At 47.3% G+C, this 24,457-nt stretch overlaps 1 protein-coding gene across 2 annotated transcripts in view; it reads right to left on the bottom strand.

Moving 5' to 3' along the window:
• The window catches only part of LOC144106941 (N-fatty-acyl-amino acid synthase/hydrolase PM20D1-like), an 86,009-nt gene that overhangs the window by 60,287 nt on the left and 1,265 nt on the right, over positions 1–24,457 (bottom strand). For both annotated transcript variants that reach the window (XM_077639900.1, XM_077639901.1), the window contains exons 2-3: positions 20,454–20,589; positions 971–1,203 (exon numbers count right to left, since the gene is read on the bottom strand). In XM_077639900.1, the coding sequence (XP_077496026.1) occupies positions 971–1,203; positions 20,454–20,589 (369 nt within the window). The remainder of the gene's footprint in view (positions 1–970; positions 1,204–20,453; positions 20,590–24,457) is intronic.

Genomic DNA, 24,457 nt, shown 5'->3' with positions numbered 1-24,457 from the left:
GCGCAATCTCAGCTAGGGTGATGTCGATTTCAATGAATCACGGTGACTGGTATATTACCTAGCTTTTCACAAGCTTCCAGATGTGCCCAATTCCCTTACAGTTCCTAAGCGGTAGACACTACGAAAGAGTCCTCGCTTATGCTGGTTGGTTACACTGAAACTCTACCCTTACCTGCACAGCCAACCATTGAAGGTCGTTGGTGTGCTACACACTCAGTGTTGACCAACTTGAAACACCCCTGCTTGCAAATGCAGGAGTACATACAACCTCATGACACCACCAGTGCCTGTAAGTGTTGACATAAGCCCTGTGACAAGGATTGCCTTTTACAGCTGCTCTTTTGACATGGCACTGTGCAGTAAGATATATTCTTGCTATGAATATGCTTCCTCCATGCCTCACTTATGGAATGCAGGGGCAGGACTGCAATCAACTGTTGGAAGGCCAGCCTAATATGTACAGTCGAGCGCAGTCTGAGATTGCGTTTGCATGTTTGAAGGGGAAGATAGGTACTGCTGACAACTCATGAGCGTGCCACTTCCCCTCTGCCTCCATGAAGTCGTTTCCAGAAAGTGGGCAAGCCCTGCAATTAAGTGCCGCACAGAAGCCGAGGTGACGTGGCGCGCCAGTGGCGGACTTATCTTTTTTTCGCGTAACCCACGCCCATTTCACGGTCGTTGAAAAAAAAAAGCGAAAGCAGTATCAATGATCACATAGGACCACAAAGAAAACTACGCGGTGTACGTACCCTGGAGTATATTTAAGTATGTGTTATACATATACGGATAATGACAACCCCAGTAATGACACGAATGTCTCTTTTTTTTGTCAAGTAACCTTTCAGAAAACCCAGCTTGCTCCTTAACTTAAGTCAATGCCTTGCAACCGGCAAGGTAACCATCTATCATTTTTTGTGCCTCTGACAACATGGCTCTTTGGCATTAGTGTAGTGCAGATGGGACTAAGTACCATGAGGATGTCCTTGGCGTCAATGGCGCCCCTGCCCCACACTTCCCCGTCGACCACCTCCCCTGCAAAAGGCGGGTGGTGCCACTTGGAGGCGTCAGCCGGCACCACGTCCATGTGCGCACACAGCATGTACGGCCTGAGCTCGGGGTCCGAGCCCTGCACCTCATACAGGAGGCTGTAGTTGCCCGCCACCTGGCGCCTCACCAGCCCAGAAGAGTGAACCTGCGGAAAGGCTGCAGCCCAAAAAACATTTGTGTAAGCGCTCATGTCAGTTTCATGCAACAGCAAAACAGTGCAGTAGTCGGTAGCATAGCTTAAAGAGCTGCCGAGGACAAACTAAAAACCACCTCTGCCAATGGATTGCCACATTCCAATCAAAATGAGGCTTCCTTCACGGGAAACAGAATTTTCATAATGTATAGAAGAGACCTGTTTACATGCGGCCCCCTGAGGCTAGGCCACACCACCATTCACTTTCAAATAGTAATCACGGAGACCTTATTGGTCTTGACACTATAATACTGAACCGAGTAACGAAAAAGAAAGCATTCTCTTTCAAAAATACAATTTTGCCAGCAATAAATGCGGCTCTTTCTAGTGGACAGACATCACCATAGCCGGAGAGCGCCAAAGAAAGGGAAGCAGCTTCCACGAAAACTTTTATTTCTTGATGTATTTATATGAAATCTTTTAGCGCATTGAAAACAAATTTATGACCACTCTCAGAAAATTCCACTGTTATATATCCAGAACATTGTTTTCTGTTATATATTTTTCCTCTGAATCTTGTGAAAAGGCTGCAGAGTTAAGAAAATATGGCAGGTGGCTGGTTCAACATTCATTGCATTTCTGCTGGCAGGTCAAGACAATCCAAGAATTTTTTTGTGCAAAGTATAAAATGTGGTTTTTGATTTTGAATTTGAATTTCTGTGATGCAGTGTCCACTGTCATATCTAGAGTGAAAAAAATTTGGCTTACGAATTTTAAATTCTTATATTTATTACACAAAAATACGGACAGCACTTAAGACTGCTTACATGCTTTGAATGAGAGAGCAATGTCCCCTCGGGAGCTGTGTTGCGAGGTTCGTAAAAGATGCCTTCCTTTCAAATGACACACCTACTCATTAGCATACAGACATCAGGAAAGGCATACACTAGATTCACCTTTATTCATCAAGAAACAATGCGGTTTTGTGGCCTATGGTTTGCATGCTTGCCTTGGTAGGTTCGTTGGTTTTTTGGGGAAAGGAAATGAAGCAGTAACTGTCTCATATATCTCAGTAACACCTGAATCCCCCCCCTAAGGGAAGGTATAAAGGAGGAAGTGAAAGAAGAAAGGAAGAAAGAGGTGCCTAGTGGAAGTCTCCCGAATAACTTCGACCACCTGGGGATCTTTAACATGCACTGTTTGCCTTGCAATTCTTGTTTCAATTCCCTGCACCTTCAGAAGAAATTTATTTTTCTTTGCTGTAGACGTCACTATTTTATGGTCTACTGTTGACGTCATGCCAGACGATGGTGACATCGCTGGGCCATTTTTGGACCACTGCTGCGGGTAAACTCTGCCGGGTTTCATTGCCTTATAATGCTTCCATGTCAAATTAATACCATGACCTGCATTATGGTCCCAGGAGCGCAACCAAACAAATGGGGTCAAAATAGATGAAATGGCCATGAAGAAATCTGCTTCACAAGGTCAGTACCTAGGCAGAAGTACCTAGATTTTGACGACAAAAATTTTTAAAGCCATTTTAAGGCTTTCACAAGCATTTAGAAAACGTCTAATTATTAAATACCGGTACTGCCGCTCCAGCCATTTTCGCAAGCGAACTGTGGTGTCATTCCAATGGCTTTTTAAGCGCAGATCCTTGAGGCTAAGTTGCATCACCATTCAGTTCCAAATGATGATCACGGAGTCCTTTTCAACCTTTATGTCAAAAGACATAATCAAGTGGGGAGAAAAAAATGCGGTTACATTTATAAATCCAAAGAAATGCTCCTTTCACTGTCAAACGTCAAACATACAAAGGTCGGTCAAGAAGTAACGCACAGTCCATTGTAGCTCGGTAATGGTGAGCAGTAAAGAAATCATATTTTGTAGGTGGAAGCATTAGTGCTTTGGTCCTTTGAAAATGCCACAAAATATTTTATCGATCTGGACCATTGCACTAGACGATGTTTGCTTTCCTGACACGAATGCACCTTGGTAAAACTCTTGAAGGTGGCCAAAACACTCCTTTTCAAACATGCAATGAACTCGTTATCTCAAACTTGTTTGCCACGCGCATGAGGCTACAATTGTCCAAAAAAATAAAAATTTGACAGCTCTTCAAGAATGACTTCATGAATCAATGAAAGCAGTGTGAACAAACCCAAAATAAACTTTGTAGGTTATCACACACGATTTTCGTGATCTGCACCATCGCCTTTGTCAAGAGCCATGGAATCCAGTGAGCACAATTTTGTATCCCAGTCATTCGAATTTCCTTAAAATGGGTCCTTTTGCTATGCTTGTGCTCCGTATTCTGTCTCGTGGTGCTGCATCTGTCAGTTTCAATGATTTCATGAATAACTTATGCATTTTCATCACTTGTGACGCTTGACGGTCTATCTGAAAGTAGCACGACCTGGATACTGCAGTCACCACACCGAAACGTCTCAAGCAATGAAAACACATCACTTTGCTTTGCTGTGTTGTCCACAGAGACTGGAAAGAGCCTGTAGCGTATTGTTGTTACTGAATTATCTACGGACTAGTTAAGAAATTTGATCACTGCATGTTGGTGCAGCAGGCTGTCACATCGATCATGCATGGTGGCTTACATGAACCAACAGGAAACAAATGTCTGATACACTGAATTGATTTTTACTACGAACAAAATTGGGAAGGAGTTGTCCCCGCTTTCCCTGCAAGCACACTATCTTGCAAACTTCACTATGCAAATATTGCACTTAGCTGTGGCCGCAAGAAGCCGCTGCAGCGCAAGAAGCACGGCCCACACAGAGAGAAGAGCAACGTCATGCCAGCAATTGCTCAGGTTGACACCACAGCGTGGAAAGGCAGCCACTCTTTCCTGCATGCCTGTCTCTCGCTCTGCCCAGCCATCCCTGCCAGGGAGACAAAGCCTGTCCTTGCCTCCACCCCAAGCTTTGAGGCTGGGAGTGGAGCACGAGGGCCGTCGGCACCAGGACCACACAAAGTGTAGAACAGAAGCGGTGGGTGCACTAGTGCAAACTTGCTAGTTGGCTTGCAATGTGACAACTCTAGACAAGACATTTAGCCAGACAAGACTTTTCTTGAACACACTGGAAGGCGGATGCATCTGTGAGCAAGTGCTGACAGAAAGTTCGAGCCAAATCCAAAAAACCCAGCGACAGAGAAACACAGCTTCGTGCAAACTGCAGTGGCTACTGGATTAAGCCTGCTGTGTTTATGTGGTGCAGGCTGGGACCTATTGTCCTACAATTCTTTAGGGCAGCCCCAACCACCCACTCAGCACCAGCACTCAGTTCCAGACTGACCGCAAGAACTCTTAGTGGGTGAGGGAGGAGCGACTCATCACTGTGTAGGACAGAAGACTGGTGCTTGTTCTGGCACAACTAACAGGCATGTGGGTTCATCAAAGAGTGTTTTCTGCGTCACTATTAAGTTTCAGTCGGGCTGCATGGGGTTCTATCCACCAAGCTCACTCAGACCTATTGAACAGCAACAGTTTTACATACATTCATTCATTGGATGAAGAAGCCAAGCCCCAGCTTTTCTGTACAGTCAACTTTGGGAACAGAGTTGCTAGGCTTTGCACTTCTGCTTTGTGTGCTTGTTTCTTTGCACTGGTGTTAATCGTTTGTCTAAAGTCGATTTCCACTGTTTGCCGTGTGTCATCTGCCCATTGTCTTCAGGTGGCTGTCCTCTACTACACCTCCCTCGCCAAGTCGAGCAAACTTCAAAGATGGGAAGAACTTGTACTTTACTGTGGCTTCTCGGCCACTGCTGGCTCCAAAGGTCATCGTGAGAACCCTTTTGAGAAAAGCGAGTGACAAACACTCGGTATGTAACACAGTATATTGTCACGGCTTCCTTGACGTAGAGGCCGGCGGCGAACACAGCTGGTGATAGCCGGAGCACAAGAACACACGAACCAGAACACAAGTCCGCCAGCAGCAGCGTCGTCTTCGGCACGTGGCAATCGCACTTCAACTTTCTCTTCGCTACACTACCTCCCCCTATAAAGAAGCATCGTCCCGATGCTAACCCGAGAGCAAAAATCACGCGGCGGAAAACCACACAGGCACCCAGAAATCTTGCCGGCCGATGTAGAAGACAGTGGAAAATGCAGGCGATTATCGCGTGTAATACGGCTTAAGCCAGACAACGTGCACAATTTCATGGCGGTAGGAACGGCGAGGCGACGGTCGCAGTCCTTCGGGCAGCACCTCGTAGTTCAGCTCACCGATGCGGCGAAGAACCGTATACGGGCCAAAGTAGTGCTTCATGAGTTTCTCGGAGAGACCTCGCCGCCGTACCGGCGTCCACCGGCATCCACACCCATACCTTGTCGCCGGGGTAAAAATGGACATCACATCGACGGAGATTGTACCGACGAGCGTCTGTATGCTGTTGGTGCTGGAGGCGGAGTCGAGCGAGTTGCCGAGCTTCCTCCACGCGCTCGCAGACTAGACGGGCATATCGACTACGTCAACAGACGGCTCGTGTGGCAACATAGCGTCAAGCATTGAGGTGACCTGTCTGCCATGCACCAGCTGGAAAGCGGACACACCTGTCGTCTCCTGGACTGCGGTATTATATGCGAAGGTAACGTCGGGTAGTACCTCGTCCCAACTGCGATGGGCGACGTCCACATACATGGCGATCATGTCAGCCATCGTCTTGTTCAGCCTCTCCATCAACCCATTGGTTTGTGGGTGGTACGCCGTAGTTCGGCGGTGGCTGATGCAGCTGAGACGGAGGATCTCCTGTGTGAGCTGTGCCAGAAACGCAGCACCCCGGTCAGTGATCAAAACGGCAGGGGCACCATGACGGAGCACAATGCACTCAATAAAAAACTGGGCGGTCTCAGCAGCCAACGCAGAAGGAAGTGCTCGGGACTCGGCGTATCGGGTTAGGTAGTCAGTGGCTATGATAATGTACTTGTTACCCGATTTCGACAATGGAAATGGGCCGAAAAAATCCATTCTGATTGTGTGGAACAGAGCATGCGGTGGTTCTAGCAGCTGGAGAAGACCAGCTGGTCGTGTAGAAGCTCTTTTCCGTCTTTGACACTCTTGACAAGTTTTGACGTAGTGACAGACGTACTTGGGAAGTTGCGGCCAATAATACTTCTCTCGAATACGTGCAAGTGTTGGGCTGTAGCCAAGGTGACCAGCAGTAGGATCATCATGACAAGCTTCAGCCACCTCGTCGCGCAAGTCTTCTGGCACAACAAGGAGCCATGACCTCGGGCTGCTGTCAAAGTTCTGCTTGTACAATACGCCGTGCAGAATCCAGAACGTCGACAGACTACGCAGGAAAACGCAGGGCACCACGTCTTTGTGGCCTTCCAGGTGTGCAATCAGCTGACGAATCTGAGCATCATTGCACTGCCGAGCAGCCATACCTGCCGTGTGCAATGCCCCAAGGAAGCCATCCTCGTCGTCATTATCGCCCCCTGGCGCCAGATTCACGGGGGCTCGAGACAAACAGTCAGCATCATGATGTTTGCGGCTGGATTTGTAGATGATGGTGACGTCGTATTCCTGTAGCCGCAGGCTCCACCGAGCAAGGCGGCCTGCAGGGTCCTTGAGATTGGCGAGCCAGCACAGGGAATGGTGGTCGGTAACGACGCGAAAAGGGCGACCGTACAGGTAGGGCCGGAATTTGGTGATCGCCCAGATGACAGCGAGACACTTTTTTTTCAGTTGTCGAGTAATTGCCCGCCGCCTTCAAAAGAGCTCGGCTGGCATAGGCAATAACCCGCTCGGCGCCGTCCTGGATTTGCACAAGCACTGCCCTTAGTTGCTGGCGTCTGTGTGGAGTTCAGTGTCGGCATCTTGATCGAAATGGCCTAGTATAGGAGGCACAGCAAGGGCGTGCTTTAATTGGCGGAATGCTGATTGCTGCTCCTCGGTCCACTCAAAGGCGATGCTATACTTTGTGGCGAAGTTGCGAACGAAACGTCTGAAGTACGCGCGCAGGCCGAGAAAGCTGTGGACAGTCTTCTTGTCGGATGGTGGAGAGAAGGATTCTACGGCAGCCATTTTCTCTGGATCTGGCTTCACACCCATTTGGCTGACGACATGGCCTAGGAACTTCAGCTGCGAAGCGGCACTTCGAAGGCTCGAGTGTGAGTCCGGCGGTTAGGAGAGCTTGAAGAACCGCTTCAAGGCGCACAAGATGGTCAGCGAAAGTGCTGGAGAAGATGACAATGTCATCCAGATACACGAAACACGTCTGCCACTTCAGTCCGGCGAGCACAGTATCCATGACTCGTTGAAATGTCGCGGGCGCTGTACACAGGCCAAATGGCATGACCTTAAACTCGTAGAGCCCATCCGAAGTTATAAATGCGGTCTTCTCGCGGTCGCACTCATCCACTTCAATCTGCCAGTATCCACTCTTGAAGTCGATGGACGAAAAATAGCGGGCATGACGGAGACGATAGAGAGTGTCATCGATGCGACGTAGTGTATACACGTCCTTCTTGGTCACCTTATTGAGTCGCCTGTAGTCGACGCAAAACCGAAGGGTCCCGTCTTTTTTCTTGACCAGTACTACATGGGCGGCCCATGGACTGTTGGATGGCTGGATGACGTCGTCGTTAATCATTTCGCGCACTTGCTCTTGTATGGTTTCCCTCACCTTCAAGGAAACGTGGTATGGCGGTTGGCGAATCGGGGGCGTTGCGGTATCGACAATAATTTTATGCTTGGCGACGGGCGTCTGGCGAACTTGGGATATCGTCGCGAAACAGTTGTGGTATCGATGCAAAAGCGAGGGCAGTTCACTTCTGTGGGAAGGCTTAAGCTTGGGATCGATGTCCAGGGGCAACGTTGTAATGTCGCATGACCCGGGCGGAGCCTCCTCCTCAGGCAGCGCAGCAACTTCGCGAACGTCGCTAAGTTCGTCCAGTTGGGCTATAACTACCCCTTTCATCAGATACTGCGGCTCGTTCCTGAAGTTGGTCACAAAAATGTTGGCACACCCACGTTGAACATTGGCGATCCCTTGCGCTACCCCAATGCCCCGCGAAAGTAGCATCTGGACACTTCCTTTGAGAACGCCTTTGCCACATGCGGTGGTATCGACTCGGACCAGCAGGAAAACGGTCGACAACGGTGGCAAGTGAACATGGTCGGCATCAACTTTCATGGCAGCGCAGGGGGAGGGGCTCGAGGAGGTATTGGTGACGAAGAACGTGCGCGCAGGGTCAACTTGTTCCGCCCTACGTCGATTACAGCGCCATACTCACGGAGAAAGTCCATGGCAAGAATAACGACTTTGGAGCAATTCTCCAGGATCATGAATGTGGCTGGGCACATCTCACCTTGAATCTCAGCGTGGGCAGTGCACTTGCCAACAGGGTTTACGAGGTGACCTCCCGCGGTACGTATGGGCGGGCCGTCCCACTGGGTGGTAACCTTGCGAAGACGCCGAGAGAAGTTGCCGCTGAAGACCGAGTAATCTGCACCCGTGTCGACAAGCGCCGTTACTTCACGACCGTCGATTAAAACGCCACAGAACAGTCTTCGCTTCCAAGGGTGCCATTAGTCGAGCGGGGACATTCCAACGTAGGCGGAGGTTCTTTACTGCGTGCAACACCGGCAACGCCACCTCCAGGCGTCGCCGTACTTAGTTTTCCCGACGTGGCGAAAGGCTCTCACGGCGAGATCCGCGAGAAGGGGGCGATGATCGGCGGGGGGCGGCGACCAGGAGGTGCGAGATGAAGCTGACACTGGCGATTGAGAGCGTCGAATGTAGTCCTGTATATCGCGGCGATGTTCACCGTGGCGGGGGCGCGGATCAGCCTGGTTGAAACCTCGAAGGCCGAGTTCGCGGTACGGGCAGTAGCGGTATAAGTGGTCAGGTTCACGGCAGTGGAAACAGCGGCCTCCAGTCTGCAGCCCTCCAGATGTCGGTTTTTCTGCGGCCCAGTGGTTCCAGGTCCAGACGTGCATCAGATGGGGTCACGAACTCGTGGCATTGAGAGCCAGAATCGGCAGCGGCCTGGTACTGACGATGTACGGGAGGTGGACGACGGGCGGCGGCGGCGTAGCTCAGAGATGGTTGGTCGGCTGCAGCTACAGTGGGTACGTCTTCGGACGCCAGCGCGTGTCGCAGTTCGTCCCGAACAGCCGTCGCGATGGAGACAGATGCAGGCTGGTCAGGAGCTGGGAACAGCCTTTTCAGCTCCTCTCGGACGACGTCGCGGATAATTTCACGAACATCGGCCAGGCCACCACCGCTCAGGCCAGACGAAGCAAGACTTGAGACAACAGGAAGGGCGCTTAGTCGCCGAAAGTGACTGGTTCTTGTCGCCAATGCATGCTTGATGTTGGTAGCTTCAGCGACGAATTCAGCTACTGTGGTAGGAGGATTGCGGACGAGGCCTCCAAAGATGTCATTGCGGATACCCCTCATCAAGGCCCGCACCTTCTTCTCTTCAGTAGCCCGAGGGTCAGCGCGGGCACTCAGACGCAGTACGTCTTCGACGAAACTTCTCACGCTCTCGGTGGGAGCCTGGATACGAGCGTGGAGCAATCTTCAGCATGCTGTTGCCGATGCTGGTCTGCAAATGTGCGTACCAGTTCGCTCTTGCATATCTCCCATGATGTTAGCGACGCCTCGTGGTTCTCGAACCAGTATTTCGCTGTGGCATCTAAGGAGAAATACAGGTTCTGCAGATATTGGTCGGGTGTCCACCCATTATGTCGAGCTACCCGTTCATAGTGCTGGACCCAGTCTTCAACATCATCAAGTCCATCGCCACGGAACGGAGTGACAGATCTTGGGGTGACAGACACGTAGACGATCCTCGGTGCAATCGCAGGGTCGGTTTGTTGTAGCTGGGACGGCAAGGTGGCGTTGGTCGTCCTAGATGTCCTCGATCCCGCGGGCAAGAGTCCGAATTCCGGCGCTTGGCCTTGCTGCCGTCGGCTAGCGCGGGTCTCTGTTTCTCCCGAGGGCTCCAGGAAAACCGGACGGCCGGGACTTAGTACCGGGCTTGAATTGCGAGGCAGGGTGTATGGCATGAGATGCGTACCCAGCAGCTCCACCAAATGTCACGGCTTGCTTGAAGTAGAGGCCGGCGGCGAGCACAGCTGGTGACAGCTGGAGCACAAGAACACACGAACCAGAACACAGGTCCGTCAGTAGCAGCGTCGTCTTCGGCACGTGGCAATCGCACTTCAACTTTCTCTTCGCTACAATATTATGACAAGCAAAAATGTTTTGACTTAACCAGTATTTTGATAGGCGAGTTTGAAATAAGCAGTGTTTACTGCAATCCAGGCTCACTGGTGTTAGTGCACTGAACACAGCACAGCTTTCTTAGCCTTATCAGCGAGACTTAGAAAAGGTGACTAACCCCACCCTTCCATAACTACCAGAGCAGTATTTATTTTTTTTATTTACAATACTCTCAGAGTAAAATACCGTATTTACTTGCATAATTTGTGCACTTTTTTTCTAAAATTAAGGCTTCCGAAAGGAGGTGCACAAATTAAACACGGATTTCGCAAACAAGTCCTATAAAACTCTACAAAGGTCATAACACACAATGTATATGGTATACTGCCACATATAAGTTGAGCCCGCAACTCGCGCCCCTCACTGCTGGACAGAAAAAAATTGGCTCCAAATACAAGTCGACGCACACACACCCCTCCTCCACCTCCCCCCTCATCCGTCCCTGCCCAGACCCACGTGCGCACGCATGCACAGCTCAAAGCAATACACGCAGAAAGTATGATGCAATCGCAAAGCCGTGATAAAACAGTGACCTCTCATGCGGTCCGGCTGAGTAGCACCAAACAGAATAGCCAACAATTCAATAGTTTCGGATTCTGGCGTGAAGCACACTGTGGAGGTTACTGGAAGGCTACTCTCAAGCGGTTCATATGAGAAAGCGACCGCCCGCAAAAGCGAGCCAGGTAAACAGCACACAAGTGACTTTTTCTTACCAGAAGCAATTTACAAATTAATTACTTTTTTTGACACCACTGACTCAGCTTTCGCAGCCACACGTGGTGACGTGGCTGTGCCAATCTTCCCAAACGTGCCTGCCTTACGCATACCTGCGTGCATGCTGGTATCATGCTTGTATAGCGGGGAGCACCAAATATGCGAGGAAAAGTTTTTTTAGAACATCAGGGTTGGGGGTGTGCAAATTATGCGATTAAATACGGTACATTAGAGAACGGAAGGGTGAATATAAGTCATCAGAAAAGAAATACAAATCATAAAGGCCCATAGTAATAACACCAGAAATATAGTAGGGTAAGTGGATTGGGAAATGTGTCAAAAAACAATAAGTACAAAAATAGATGCTCTATACAATTGTTGATGGAAAGACAACACAAAATCTAAACATACAACAGTAATCAGAAATAAAAAAATGGCAAAACAATCAGAAAGTATGGCTTATTACAACAAGAAAGGAAACTAATGAAAATGACGTTATTCAAGAACAACATACCGAATTATTTAAGGCACTTCTGAAGAGAATGGGGTCATTGATGTTTGTTAATAATGCAGGAAATTTATTTCACTGGGCTGAAGCTTTTGAGGAAAGATGAATTGCTCAAGGTGGCAGTTTGCAACATAATATGTGAAGTTTGTGTTGGTGGTCATGGGGAGCAGAGAAAAATGGGGCTGGGTGAATCCAAAGTGGCTGGAGTGACTTGTATTGATACTAGATTTTGTGAAAAAAGAGAAGCGTGACATCTTCCTGCAGGTAGCGAATGTTTAGAGCTGCTTTCATTTGTGTGGCACTGGCAGTGTCGCTACAGTTGGCCAATTTAAAACGAACTGATCGATTCTGTACTGCTTCCAGTGCTTGAGTTAATGTTATGTGATGAGGATCCCATATTGACGAGGCATATTCTAACTATGATCAAACAGAAGATGTGCACAGCTGCGTTTTCAATAATGATGGTGCCAGATAAAATTGCATTTCAGATTTCCCAGAGTTCTATTGGCTTTGGTTGTAATGAATTCTATGTGTGAGTTCCAGGACATTAATTGTGTTAGCTACCTGAACATGAATATGCCAATATTATTTTACAGATTCTAAACAAACGTTGTTTAGCAGGTATGTAGGACCCACAGTGTTAGAGAGGGAAATGCGCAGCAATTTACATTTTCAATATTAAGTTCTATCTGCGGCATAAGGCACTAGTTAACAACGTAATTCAGGTCACAATGGAGGAAAGGAGCATCGGTATAGTTAGAATCACAGGTTAGTTCACGCCACATGGATTACTAAACATGAACGCACAAGGCAAGGAGGCTGTCTTCATCGCCATCAGCTCCAGTCATCCCTGTCCTCTGCCAGCCAAAAACAGGCTTCCTACCTTCACCACCCCAGGTGAGTGAGTGTTCGGAACATATGAATGCAGTGTCCCAGCCCTCAGCTGATTTTCCAGCCGGAATATAATACAGTCAAAACTCGATTTAACGAAACCCAATTTAACGAAAATCTCGATTTAACGAAGGTATCCTAATTCCCCCTCAGACGCCCATAGGGTTCAATGCTTTGACTAACCCGAAATAACGAAACCGATTCCGTGATCTGTCCCGATTAATTGAACCTTTTTTCGAGAAATAAAGGTGAAAAAGTGTTAATTTTTGGTCTATTTTGTAGACAGCACCCCAAAATTTATTGATTGCGAGTCAGCGGTAACAGCGCGGAGCATCTTCATCCCGTCGCTTTTTTCAAACTGCGCGGCGCAAAACGAGTTTTAATTTTGAGTCGAGCTCACGAGATGGCGCCAGCAGTAAAAAAGTTTCGTGCCACATTTCATAGATGGCGCTGTTGCAGTTCGCGTGTTCGTGACACCGTCATGACAGCTCATGACAGCTCGTGACACCGTCGGAGGCGGATGCTTTTTTTCAAAGCTCCAGCGACTACGTCTGAAGCTAAGTGCCTTTTGGTGTTTGCGCTTGTACATGCTTTTGGGCAGTAGTTTTAAACCGAGTTAAGGGTAGAAAGGCTAGCGGAAGTGTGTGTGCCGAAGGTTTTTGCGTAGAAATTTTGGAAGGCTTTTACCTTGCGTATTGCTAAATGTTTTTGGTGTAGGATTTTTGGCGGGCGTTTACGTTGCGAAGTGCCGAAGGTTTTTCGGTAGGAATTTTGATGGGCTTTTACGTTGTGTAGTGCCGAAGGTTTTTTGTGTAGGAATTTTGGCGGGCTTTTACGTTGCGCAGTGCCGAAGGTTTTTGTGCAGGAGTTTTAGCGGGCTCTTACGTTGACTAGTGCCGAAGGTTTCTTCTCTAGGAATTTTGGCGGGGTTTTACGTTGCGTAGTGCCGAAGTTTTGTGTAATATTCTTGGCGGGTTTTTACGCATAGGAATTTTGGCGGGCTTTCACTAGGCGTAGTCGGCCGGAAGATGGGTCGGCAAGCTAGGAAAGTTAAGGAGGACAAGGACGGGGAGTTAGTACAGTGCCAGGAGTGCGACCGTTGGTGTTACTTAGATGAGACAGGGTTCGGGAGCTTAGCCGAGGCGGGTGAGGCTAGCTTCGTATGTAAGATGTGCAAGCGGTTTGGGGACGCCGTTCATGCGTTAAAAGGGGAATGGGAAGCTGGGTTTAATGCACTTAATGCGGACCGGCAGGTCGAACGAGAGGCACGGATTAAGCTGGAAGCTCAGGTCGCCGATTTGATTAAAAAGGAGGAGAATAATGCCGCCCTGTTGAAGCGAATGGTGGGCGAGATTAAAGAAGAGCGGGAAAAGCGGACCCAGCTAGAAAAACAGGTTGAAGCGCTCAGGTCGCGGCCGGCTGGGCACCCCAGTTCGGAGAAGTGTCAGGTGGGGGACGAGGCTCGTCGATCGTACAGTGCTGTAGTGCAGCGAGCATTGAGTGAGAAAAATGAGAACGAAATGAAAAAGGTTAAAGCGGGCATGGAAACTCGCGACAATAGCGTACAGCGGCAGGAGAGTCAGCTAGAGCGATCCGGAGGCCAACAGATGGAATTAGGAAGCGAACGTTTGGGGCGCAGGAGAGTTCTGGTGGTTGGGGACTCGAATGTAGCGAGGGTTGAGGGAGGCGTTCTGACGGCAGTGAAGGCAGACAGGCGGGTGCAGGTGAAGGCTCAGTCGGGAAAGTGCATGGTGGATGCAATGGCCAGAGCCCGGGAGGTGGTGGTGGGCAGCATGGATGGCGAACACCTTGTGGTCATCCATGCTGGTCTCAATGATGTACTGCAGGGGAGGAGCCAGAATCTTGAGACGCAGTTGGAGGTGGGGATGCGTAGGCTTAGAAAGGCCTCTGAGAGTGTGCATGTGACCATATGCACAATCCCAGAGGTCCAGAGGCAGGCTCGCGAAACGGAAAGGAGGGTCGTGGAGACTAATCGGGTAATTAGGCTATTGAGTCGATGACTAAGATACGAGGTGATGGAGGTCAACAGGGAAGTGTACGAGGTTAGGCCCCACCGTTTTGCACAGGTTGGCATCCACTACGGTGGTGCCACTGGCAAGAAGGTGGGTAGTAGGATAGGTCGCCAGGCAACAGCTTTTTTGGGGGGACCCAGAGCTCTGAAGGAACCAGTGTAGAGAAGGAAGAATTAAGATCAAACGGACAATGGAACCATAGGGGAAGAAAGAGACGCAAGCGCCAGGGCCAAATTAATTCAGATATAGGTTTCATTAACATGCAAGGTGGCAGGAATAGACTGAAATGGGAGGAAATAGAAGAACAGTTAAGACAGGAGGAATTAATGGTATATGGTTTAGCGGAAACACATATTAGAGACATGGAGCAACCACCCTGTAACCCAGACTACGCATGGGAATATTGCAATAGACCAGAGGGCAGCAGAAAGGGAGGTGGAATTGGGGCATTCATTCATAAAAGTATAAATTATCAAAGGGTTAGACTGGGATGCAGGGAACATTTATGGCTAAAAGGAACAGTGGCAGGCAAGCAAACACTCCTTGGCTTTGTATACCTGTGGACAGGGGTTAATGCCAAAGAGGAAAACAGGAAAATGTTAGAATGTATTGCAAGCGACATTGATGAGCTAGGAGGACAGGGCGAGATAATTATATTAGGCGACATGAGTGCACACATAGAAGACCTGGATGGGTACACGGATTCGACAGGAAGCATGCTGCAGGACATGTGTGACAGGCATGATTTAGTTGTATGCAACAGCACCGAGAAGTGTGAAGGGCTCATAACATGGGAGGCGGGGAGTCTGCACTCGACAATAGATTATGCACTAATGTCACAGAGGATGTATAACAGATTAGGGGTAATGAGCATAGATGAAGATGGTTTCAGAAGTCTAGGTAGTGACCACAAGCGTATCAAGTTGAGCTTCAGAAGAAAAAGCAATGTAGGACTGAATCACGATAAACAATCAGGGGGAAATTTTTACTCAGAAAAGCAATTGGAAGTAGCAGCCAAACAAATCGAGAAAGTAATTTTTGAGGATAGTGAAACAGAATGGACTTATACCAAATAAACTCGATTACTGGAGCTAGAGCTAGCTAAGGTGCGAGTAAAGCTAAAAGGGAAAAGATGCAAACCCAAGAGTTGGTGGGATGAGGAGGTCAAGAGGGCAATAGAAAAGCGCAAGGAAGCATCCAGGGAACACAGATATTCCAAGAAGAGGGGGGAACCAAAACCCGAAGTAGACAGAAAATGGGATACCTTCATAAAGTGTAGAAGGGACGCATCCTATTTGATTAATGAGAAAATTAGAAGAAAGGGTGCCCAATGGATGTCAAAAGTAAATAAAAAGGATAGAAAAGCAGCCCAAAAATTCTGGAAACATCTAAATGCAATGAGTAATAAAACTAGGCTAGAACAAAGGTTTATTGTTACAGATGAAAGTATTCGACTAGAAGGGGATGAAGCAATAAAACACATAGGAACAAGGATGACGGAAAAATTTTCAGCAAAGCACGTGGTACATAATTTATCGAAGGAGGGTAGACCGGTTACAGCAATAGCTTCACTTGAGCAAGGAGAGTGGGAAAGGGCAGAGAAGAAGGTTCCTAGTGGCACATCAACAGGACCAGATGGTATCCCGATTATGTTGATAAAGAAGTTAGGACCGAAATCCAAGCAAACATTAATACAGGTAGTGAACAAAATGATAGTGGATGAGAAAGTCCCCGATGAATGGCGATTAAGTAGAATGAACATGATATATAAGGGAAAGGGGGACAAAGCAGACGTAAGTAACTATCACCCCATAACAGTGACGTCTGTGGTTTACAGGGTGGTGATGCAAATTATAAAGGATAGACTGCAGGCTTGGGTGGAGAACGAGGGGGTGTTAGGGGAACTACAGAATGGGTTCCGGAAACAAAGGAGGTTGGAGGAAAAATCTATTTTCATTGACACAGTGTATATAAATTGCGGAAAAGGAACATAGGCCCTTATGGCTAGCATATCTAGATATTAGGGGAGCCTATGACAACGTTACTCAGGAGCATTTGGGGGACATATTGGGCACATTGGATGTGGAAAATGGAGTAATTAATCTTTTAAAAGATATATATAGAGAGGTAACAGAGTGCTCATAAAATGGGAAAAAAATGTATCAGGGCCTGTAGAGATACAGCGGGGGCTTAGACAAGGATGCCCTCTGTCCCCTTTGTTGTTCATGTTGTACCTGCAAGGTTTGGAGGCCAAGCTAGAGGGGAGCGGACTAGGTTTCAACCTATCTTTTTTCAAGCAAGGGGAATTGATCAAACAGACATTACCGGGACTAATATATGCGGACGATATAGTGATAATGGCTGACAACAAGGAAGACCTGCAGAAGTTGTTAGACATATGCAGTACAGAGGGAGATAGATTAGGCTTCAAGTATAGTAAGGAAAAATCTGCAGTCATGACATTTAATGAAGAGGGCGGCGAGCATAGAATACAGGAGTTCGTGCTAAAAGTAGTGAATGAGTACAAGTATCTTGGGGTGTGGATAAATAACAGTGTTGAGTATCTGACAGAGCATGAAAAATATGTAATGAATAAAGCTAGTAGGAATGCAGCTGTCATGAAAAATAGGGCACTGTGGAATTACAATAGGTATGAGGTGGTAAGAGGGATCTGGAAAGGGGTGATGGTCCCTAGCCTGACCTTCGGGAATGCGGTCCTGTGTATGAGGCCAGATGTTCAAGCAAGGCTGGAAATTAGGCAACGGGGAGTAGGGAGGTTAGCTTTGGGAGCACATGGCAATACACCAAATCAGGGGGTACAGGGTGATATGGGATGGGCGTCTTTCGAGAGCAGAGAGGCTAGCAGTAAGATAGCATTTGAGGAACGATTGAGAAGGATGGAGGAAAAGCGGTGGGCTAGGAAAGTTTTCAGATACCTGTATATAAAGAATGTTGACACGAAATGGAGAAAGCGAACTAGAAAATTGACAACCAAATATCTGGACAGCAGTAAGGGGGCAAATCAGCAATTATCGGTTAAGAAAAAGGTTAAAGGAACAGAGAGAGCTTTGTGGAAAACAGGGATGCTGACGAAATCGGCACTAGAAACATACCGGACCTTTAAACAGGAAATTGTCAAAGAAAATATCTATGATAATTGTAGGGGAAGTTCTTTGTTGTTTGAGGCCAGGACTGGAGTTTTGCAGACTAAGACGTATAGAGTCAGGTACCAGGAGATAGACACTTTGTGCATTGCGTGCGGAGAGGAGGAGGAAACAGCTGAACACTTGATACTTTTCTGTAAAGGGCTTCACCCTACAGTGGAAGGCAGCGGGGCTGACTTACCCAAGGCATTGGGGTTTAGGGATAGTGAAGGGAAAGTGGATTTTAAGAGGTTAGAAGTAACCAAGCGGAGATTATCTGATTGGTGGCTAAAAGCAAGACAGGAGTAAAATTTCACAAGACATGGCTAGGTGGCTTGAGCCACCGCCCGATGTAAAGGGTTCAGCCATATCCATCCATCCATCCATGTTTTTTTTTGTGTGTGTTTGTGTGTTGTGCTCTGTGTTCGCTTTTGTGCGGATTTCCCCGTGCCTTTGAACGCACGTCTTTGTCAAGCTCAGCTTGTTAGGCCTCCATCAGTCTAGCCTTGCTATCGTGAACGTGGACGTGGTATGTGCGAGCAAGCGCGCCGCTAACCCTCCTGACTAGCAGATGGAGCCCTGCAAGGAACGAAAAAGGCTTACCCTGGACGAGAAAGCGGACATAATTCGTGCTATGACAAGTGGACAGAAGAAATGTGACATGGCTGCATCACATGGCATTCCAGCGAGTACTCTCTCCACAACATTGAAAGGGAAAGATGACATCCTCCGCGCCACTTCGTCGGGGAATCTCTCGCGCAAAAAAACGCTGAAGACCACTCCTCAAAGCAAAATGGAAGAGGCCCTCTTCGCCTGGTTTATGGATTTGCGGGCGAAGAATAGTATTCCCGTGAGTGGAGACCTGCTCCAACAAAAAGCTCGCTCTTTCGCGTGCTTGCTGGGCGACAACGAGTTCAAGGCAAGTCCCGGCTGGCTGTCGCGCTTCAAAGAACGACACGGCATCATCGGGAAGGTGCTTAGCGGTGAAGCGAGCAGCGTAAGCATGGCTGTAGTCGGCGACTGGCAGTCTGAAAACGTGCCCGACATTCTGGGAAAATATAATAGGAAGCGTGGAGGGAGTGACGGCTGAAGACGCTGCCGACGACCCTGCAGGTGCCGAAGCTCCCGTGCCGACACCAGGTCAGGTGATGGATGCTCTCGATCTGCTGCGACATTTTGCCGGCGCACACGAGGGGACGGAAGACGCGCTGGACGCACTTCAGACCTACAAGAAATCGGTGCGGCCGTTGCTCACAAAGCGCACGCAGGCAAAGATCACCGACTTCTTTGGCGGAAAATAAATTTGTAGTCCCCTCGGGCCTTTCTTGTCGAGTAAGAATTTTTGTTGTTTCTTTTCATACGCGCTAGCGGCGCCGGTCGTGGTGTTGGCGCTACCCACTCGAAAGTAGCGCGGGGGTCATGACGATGACCATACGGACCCCCAAAGATTGCGCTAGTTGTATGATTACCAACTTTGGCGCCAATTTGTCATTAGCTGTGTGGCTTGCCGTCCCGTCGGCGGTATTTAGGAAAGATTGTTGCGCCGCTAGCCGAACCGTCCTTTGGGTCGGTGCTACCGGCGTGAATTCGTCACGCGCGAGTGCGACGAAAAGTGAAAATGGTACGTGCTAACCGATACGACCGCGATAAGCTGGTACGGTTTATGCGGATGCAAAATTCATTATGTTCAATGGGTGCTCAGTCGGGGACTTGACTTTACTACTTTTAAAACGAAAGTACTGTTTAAGCGGGTACGTTTTAACGAGGTTTTACTGTAATCGAATGTACTGAATTATGTGCCCAAGAAATGCTTCAATCAATTTAACGAAGTCCTCGATTTAACGAAATAATTCACGGCTCCCCTCAACTTCGTTAAATCGAGTTTTAACTGTACTCAGTTCCTTTCTCTTAATGCCAACCTTATCCCTTGCCTAGTTATTATTCACTGCACTGTGAAAACTAAAGCCCCTCCATAGCGTTTCTTGTTGGCCAGGTTAAGTAGTGCCAACCTCCCACATAGCTTTCCACAATCTAGTCTTCAACGGAAGTGCTGCCATTCTGTTTTGTCAGAGTTAGTCGTTCTGAGGCGGCATTTCATAGCTGCGGTTTTCATCAATTGCCTACCGAGCGCGAAACAAGTCGGTTAGACTGCTAGAGGCCAAGAGGCAACGTAGCCGCACGATAATACAAGGTCTGCACAAGCATCAAAGTGCGCTGCACCGAGGCTACCAAAACATGCCTAGGGAGTGGGCACGGATAATGGATGACGGCTACCAGCGCAAGGCAGAAATTGGAACTGGAACAGCCATAGGCAGATGTGGAAAAAAGGCAGCAGCAGTCTTCAAAGAATTATAGTATTTGAAAAAAGCATCAGCGAACATAGAGCGGCTTTAGTAAGGACTGTGCTGCAAATTCTGCTGTTCGGAAAATTTTGCTGCTTTGCAAATTCTGCATTTAGCTCCATAATCATCACAGCGCAAGATGACAGGGGCAAAATAGTGCTGCAGAGCATAACGCAAGCATGCTTTCCAACAAAGTTGAGAATTAAAGCACATTCATGCTTTCGGTATGTCTGTGTTGCGGAAAAGTTCAAAATGCTGCATTCATAGAGATTTGCCACGCCACATCTGCCTTCCCAGGCAAAGCTGTTTCTGATGAAAGGGATAAAAAACAGGGACCGTGACACGGTCAGGATCTTTAACTAGTCTGCTGTGGCCAGAAAGACAGACCTTTCTCGAGGAATTGGATGAAGTCGGCCAGGGCCTGGCGGTCGTACTCGTGGGGCGCCCGACTGATGGTGGGAAAGCGCAGGGCAGCAGCCAGCCGCTGCGACAGGCGGCGTTCATCATCCCTGATGGCCAGCTCCTGGGCACAACACAGCTTCCAGTTGCACACCATACAAGGCCGGACATTCGACTCTCAGCTCGCTATGAGAAATTACAGCCTCTCACCTCCAGGGTGCTACGTGTGGCCACTGCTTCGCAACATGGTTTATACATGCCACACATGACTTCCCTCGACCAAACATGCAAAAAGCTGCAGCGGCTCAAGAACTGACACAGCAGCCTTTTACAGTAAAATTGCCATTTATGTATTGTCTACCGGCCAATAAAAAATCCCTCTGAGATCATCATCCACCAAGATCTTAAACACATCAAAGACTGGAGTAGCACTTGACTTATGTCACTAAATATTACTAAAATGCCCCTTCTTTTTTTCCATCGCTGGCACAAGAATCAGGATACTACTTATACAATTCCCAATATTCCTGTTACATTAGTTGACTCTTAGAAGTGTCTTGGCATCCACTTAAGTAAATATTTAACCTGGTCACATCATACTCACCGCGTCACTAATTCACGTAATAATGTTCCAGGGTATTTATGGCGAAACATTTCCTTAGCCCCCATTCCATAAAATTACTTGCTTACTTAACATTTGCACATACAAAATTGAGTTCACATGTGCTGCACATGATCCCTGCTATGCTAACCTCATTAGAATCAGTCCAGAACCGTGCTGCCAGATTCATTTGCTCCAACTATTCTCACCACACTATAGTGTTTGAATACTAAATCTCAGCTCCATCTCACTACATAGACCTGTCGTCACAAAATTGGCCATCTTTCCTTCCATCATAAATTCTATCACACTTTCAACCATGAACCTCCCCTGTCACACAGACTCATTTGGTTTCTCATAACAGTCACCCTAATGCTGTCTACCATGAGCAAGCGTGCACTAAAACATGTCATCAGTCATTTTTCTTCACAACAGCCAGCGATAAGATGGCCTTCCATCCAAAGTGGTGACCATCATCCATCCCAGTCAATTCAAATCTTCCATCAAAGACTATCTGCACACTTGCTAAAACTCCGTTTGTCAGCCCACCACTAGTTTAACATCACTTGCAGACCTTTGAGGAAACTAAATAAATGAATAAATAGCCCTTCTGGACAAGGAGTTGACCCAGTTCCTATCACCCAGCTCCTATCACGAGCTGAGTGGTTTTGTATTTTCCTGCTTCATTGTTTTTGCAGATATCTAGATATCTGACATTTCCAGAAGCGCTAAAACACCGAGGACGCAGAGGGAACAGACAGGGACGAGCGCTACTTCCAACTGTTTATTTCGTAAAACCGCAAGTGCTTTAAACAGTTCTCGAACGCTTTTATGACACGGCAGTAAACTACACGTGCGAGAATACACAGTATAGCTACCGAGACTAAAAGAACCAAGGAGATAAGTGCACGATTACGTTGATACCCTGAGGAAGGCAAGTTCTTTTTTTGACAATGAAATGAACGGTGAGCTTACACAAGTGCTACCCAGTGATGCTATGTTCTGTGCTTCTATAATCTCTCGGATTAGTTGATCACGACTACGTCCGATGATGTGGCACTGATTTAACAATGGAGCACAATTGCGGCACTTACTGCAGTGAATGGCTAGCTTGCTTCCGAAGGAATTTTTAACATTGTTGTTGTGCTGGCGTAGCCGGTCATTGAGACAACAGCCCGTTTGCCCAACATACTTTTTGCCACAAGATAGAGGGATGCAGTACACAACACAGTCTACACAGTCCACGTACACTGTTTGGTGTTTGATACCACATAACTGTTTGACAGAAGAGTAGGGTTTCGTCAGCTTGCAAAGCTTGTTTAGCTTGTTAGGGGCCGTGAAAACCACTCTAACATCTGCTTTCTGCGCTACCTTTTTTAGGTTGTGTGAAACAGTGTGCACGTAAGGGAGCACAGCAACCTTTTTTCTCTCACTAGACTTATTTGCGATTTCGTCGCGACCGTTCAGGTTCCTAAGGATCACCGAATAAAGCGGCATCGGTGTTGAGGCTTTCCTGCAGTGCACATCGACAGGCAGAGGCCCCATTAACGACATCACATATGATGGCACTACGTTCCCAGTGCATAAACAGTTGTTTAATTTAAGAAAACCAACGCCATTGAAGGAGAACCTCACAAAGCATTGTTTCACGGAATTGCCCAATGCACAGTAGCATGCAGGCGAAGGCAGCGGACATTTGCAGTTTCAACAGTAATGAGGTCACAACGAGTTTCCTCGCACTCCTCTAACACAGTGAGAAGAAGCCTGAACATCGTCGCGGTTTTATTCGACGATTGCGTCACCATTTTAAATGCTGGTGCAAAAATACTTTGCATGCTTTACCTAGAAGCTCCGTAGAATAGAATTCTTCAATAACCTCGAATTCTCAGAAAACCACTCCAGCTTCCCTTTAAGCTGAACCCTTTTCGTTAGCCTCCACGTTTCTGCCCCATAGGTGAGTACTGGTAAGATACAGCTGTTATACACCTTTCTCTTGAGTGATACTGGTAAACTCCTATTCATGATCTGAGAGAATCTGCCATATACGCTCCACCCCATTCTTATCTTTCTAGTTATTTCCCTCTCATGATCCGGATCAGCTGTCACTACCTGCCCTAAGTAATCCTTTACCACTTCCAGCACCTCGCTGCCAACTGTGAACTGCTGTTCCTTTGCTAGACTGTTGAACATTACTTTGGTTTTCTGCAATTAATTTTTAGACCCACTGTTCTGCTCTGCCTGTCTAAATCATTGATCATGATTTCTAATTCATCTCCTGAGTGGCTTAGCAAGGCAATGCCATCAGCGAAATGCAAATTACTTAGGGGCGATTTCACGAGCAATCAAACTGTCTAGATATTTCAAATTATTAAATTTCTCAATTGTTTTATATATCACGGACACATTATTCAGTAGCCAACAGTGAATTTCGTTTTGCAAAAATGCTAATACTTGAGGAGATAAAAATTACAAACGACGACATGACAGAGGCAGCGTTTCCAAGCACAGCTCAATTTCGCAAATTTGCACTAACGTAAGAAACTAGATATGAAAGCCATGATGGATATAATTTTCATATTAAATGTACAGGTGAGAAGGAACATGTCAGGCTTATTTCCGTCATTTTGAGGAAGTTGTCAGTGAAAAAAACTGAAAACGACACAAGTCTCAAACGAGGCCATTCTCAAGAATTTTTTCCTCTGCAAATGTAAAAAAAATCCCTTCCTATTTGCACAACAGATAAACAACAAGGTGCTAAAAAAGTGAACCCACTTTCAAATTTACATAATATAGAAAAGTGCAAGAAGTATTGCCCTAAATCTGGCATTTTTGAATATAGTTGTGTTTTTCAAAAGTGAGGATCCATAGCGCACAAAATTCAAGGGACGCAACATGAGTGCTAAACTTCCACTAAACGATCTTTATTTGGCGCTGACAGCCTTATAATGATCACGTATGGTACAGCTAGGCACAGACTACTAACAACGATTATCTTGTCAAGGTCTTGATGTGTCAAGGAACGAGATCAAAAAGCACAATAAAAACCACCAATCAGTGAGCAAGTGGAAATTGCTTTGGACTTCATGGTAAAAAATCAACCTCAAATACTGCAAGTCACCGTTAGTGTCTCGTCTTCCCTTTCTTTGTCCCCTGTGTGGTTTTTGTGCCATTTTCTATTTTCAATGAACAACTAACTAGCTCAAAATGTGGTACCCAATTTTCCATTAGCTTTTATCCCAAACTCTTCCCAATCAAGTTCTCTGAATACCTCCCGTAAACACATGCTGAATAGTTGTGGAGAGATTGTCTCCCGTTGCCTGATACCGTTTCCAATCGGTACTTTATCACTTTCCCTGTAAAAGACTATGGCTGCTCCATAACATTTTCATCA

The sequence above is a fragment of the Amblyomma americanum genome, chromosome 10, assembly GCF_052857255.1.
Source record: "Amblyomma americanum isolate KBUSLIRL-KWMA chromosome 10, ASM5285725v1, whole genome shotgun sequence".
Taxonomy (NCBI): domain Eukaryota; kingdom Metazoa; phylum Arthropoda; class Arachnida; order Ixodida; family Ixodidae; genus Amblyomma; species Amblyomma americanum.
Note: the sequence above shows the minus strand (reverse complement) of the source record. Positions and strands in the feature narration are given on the sequence as shown.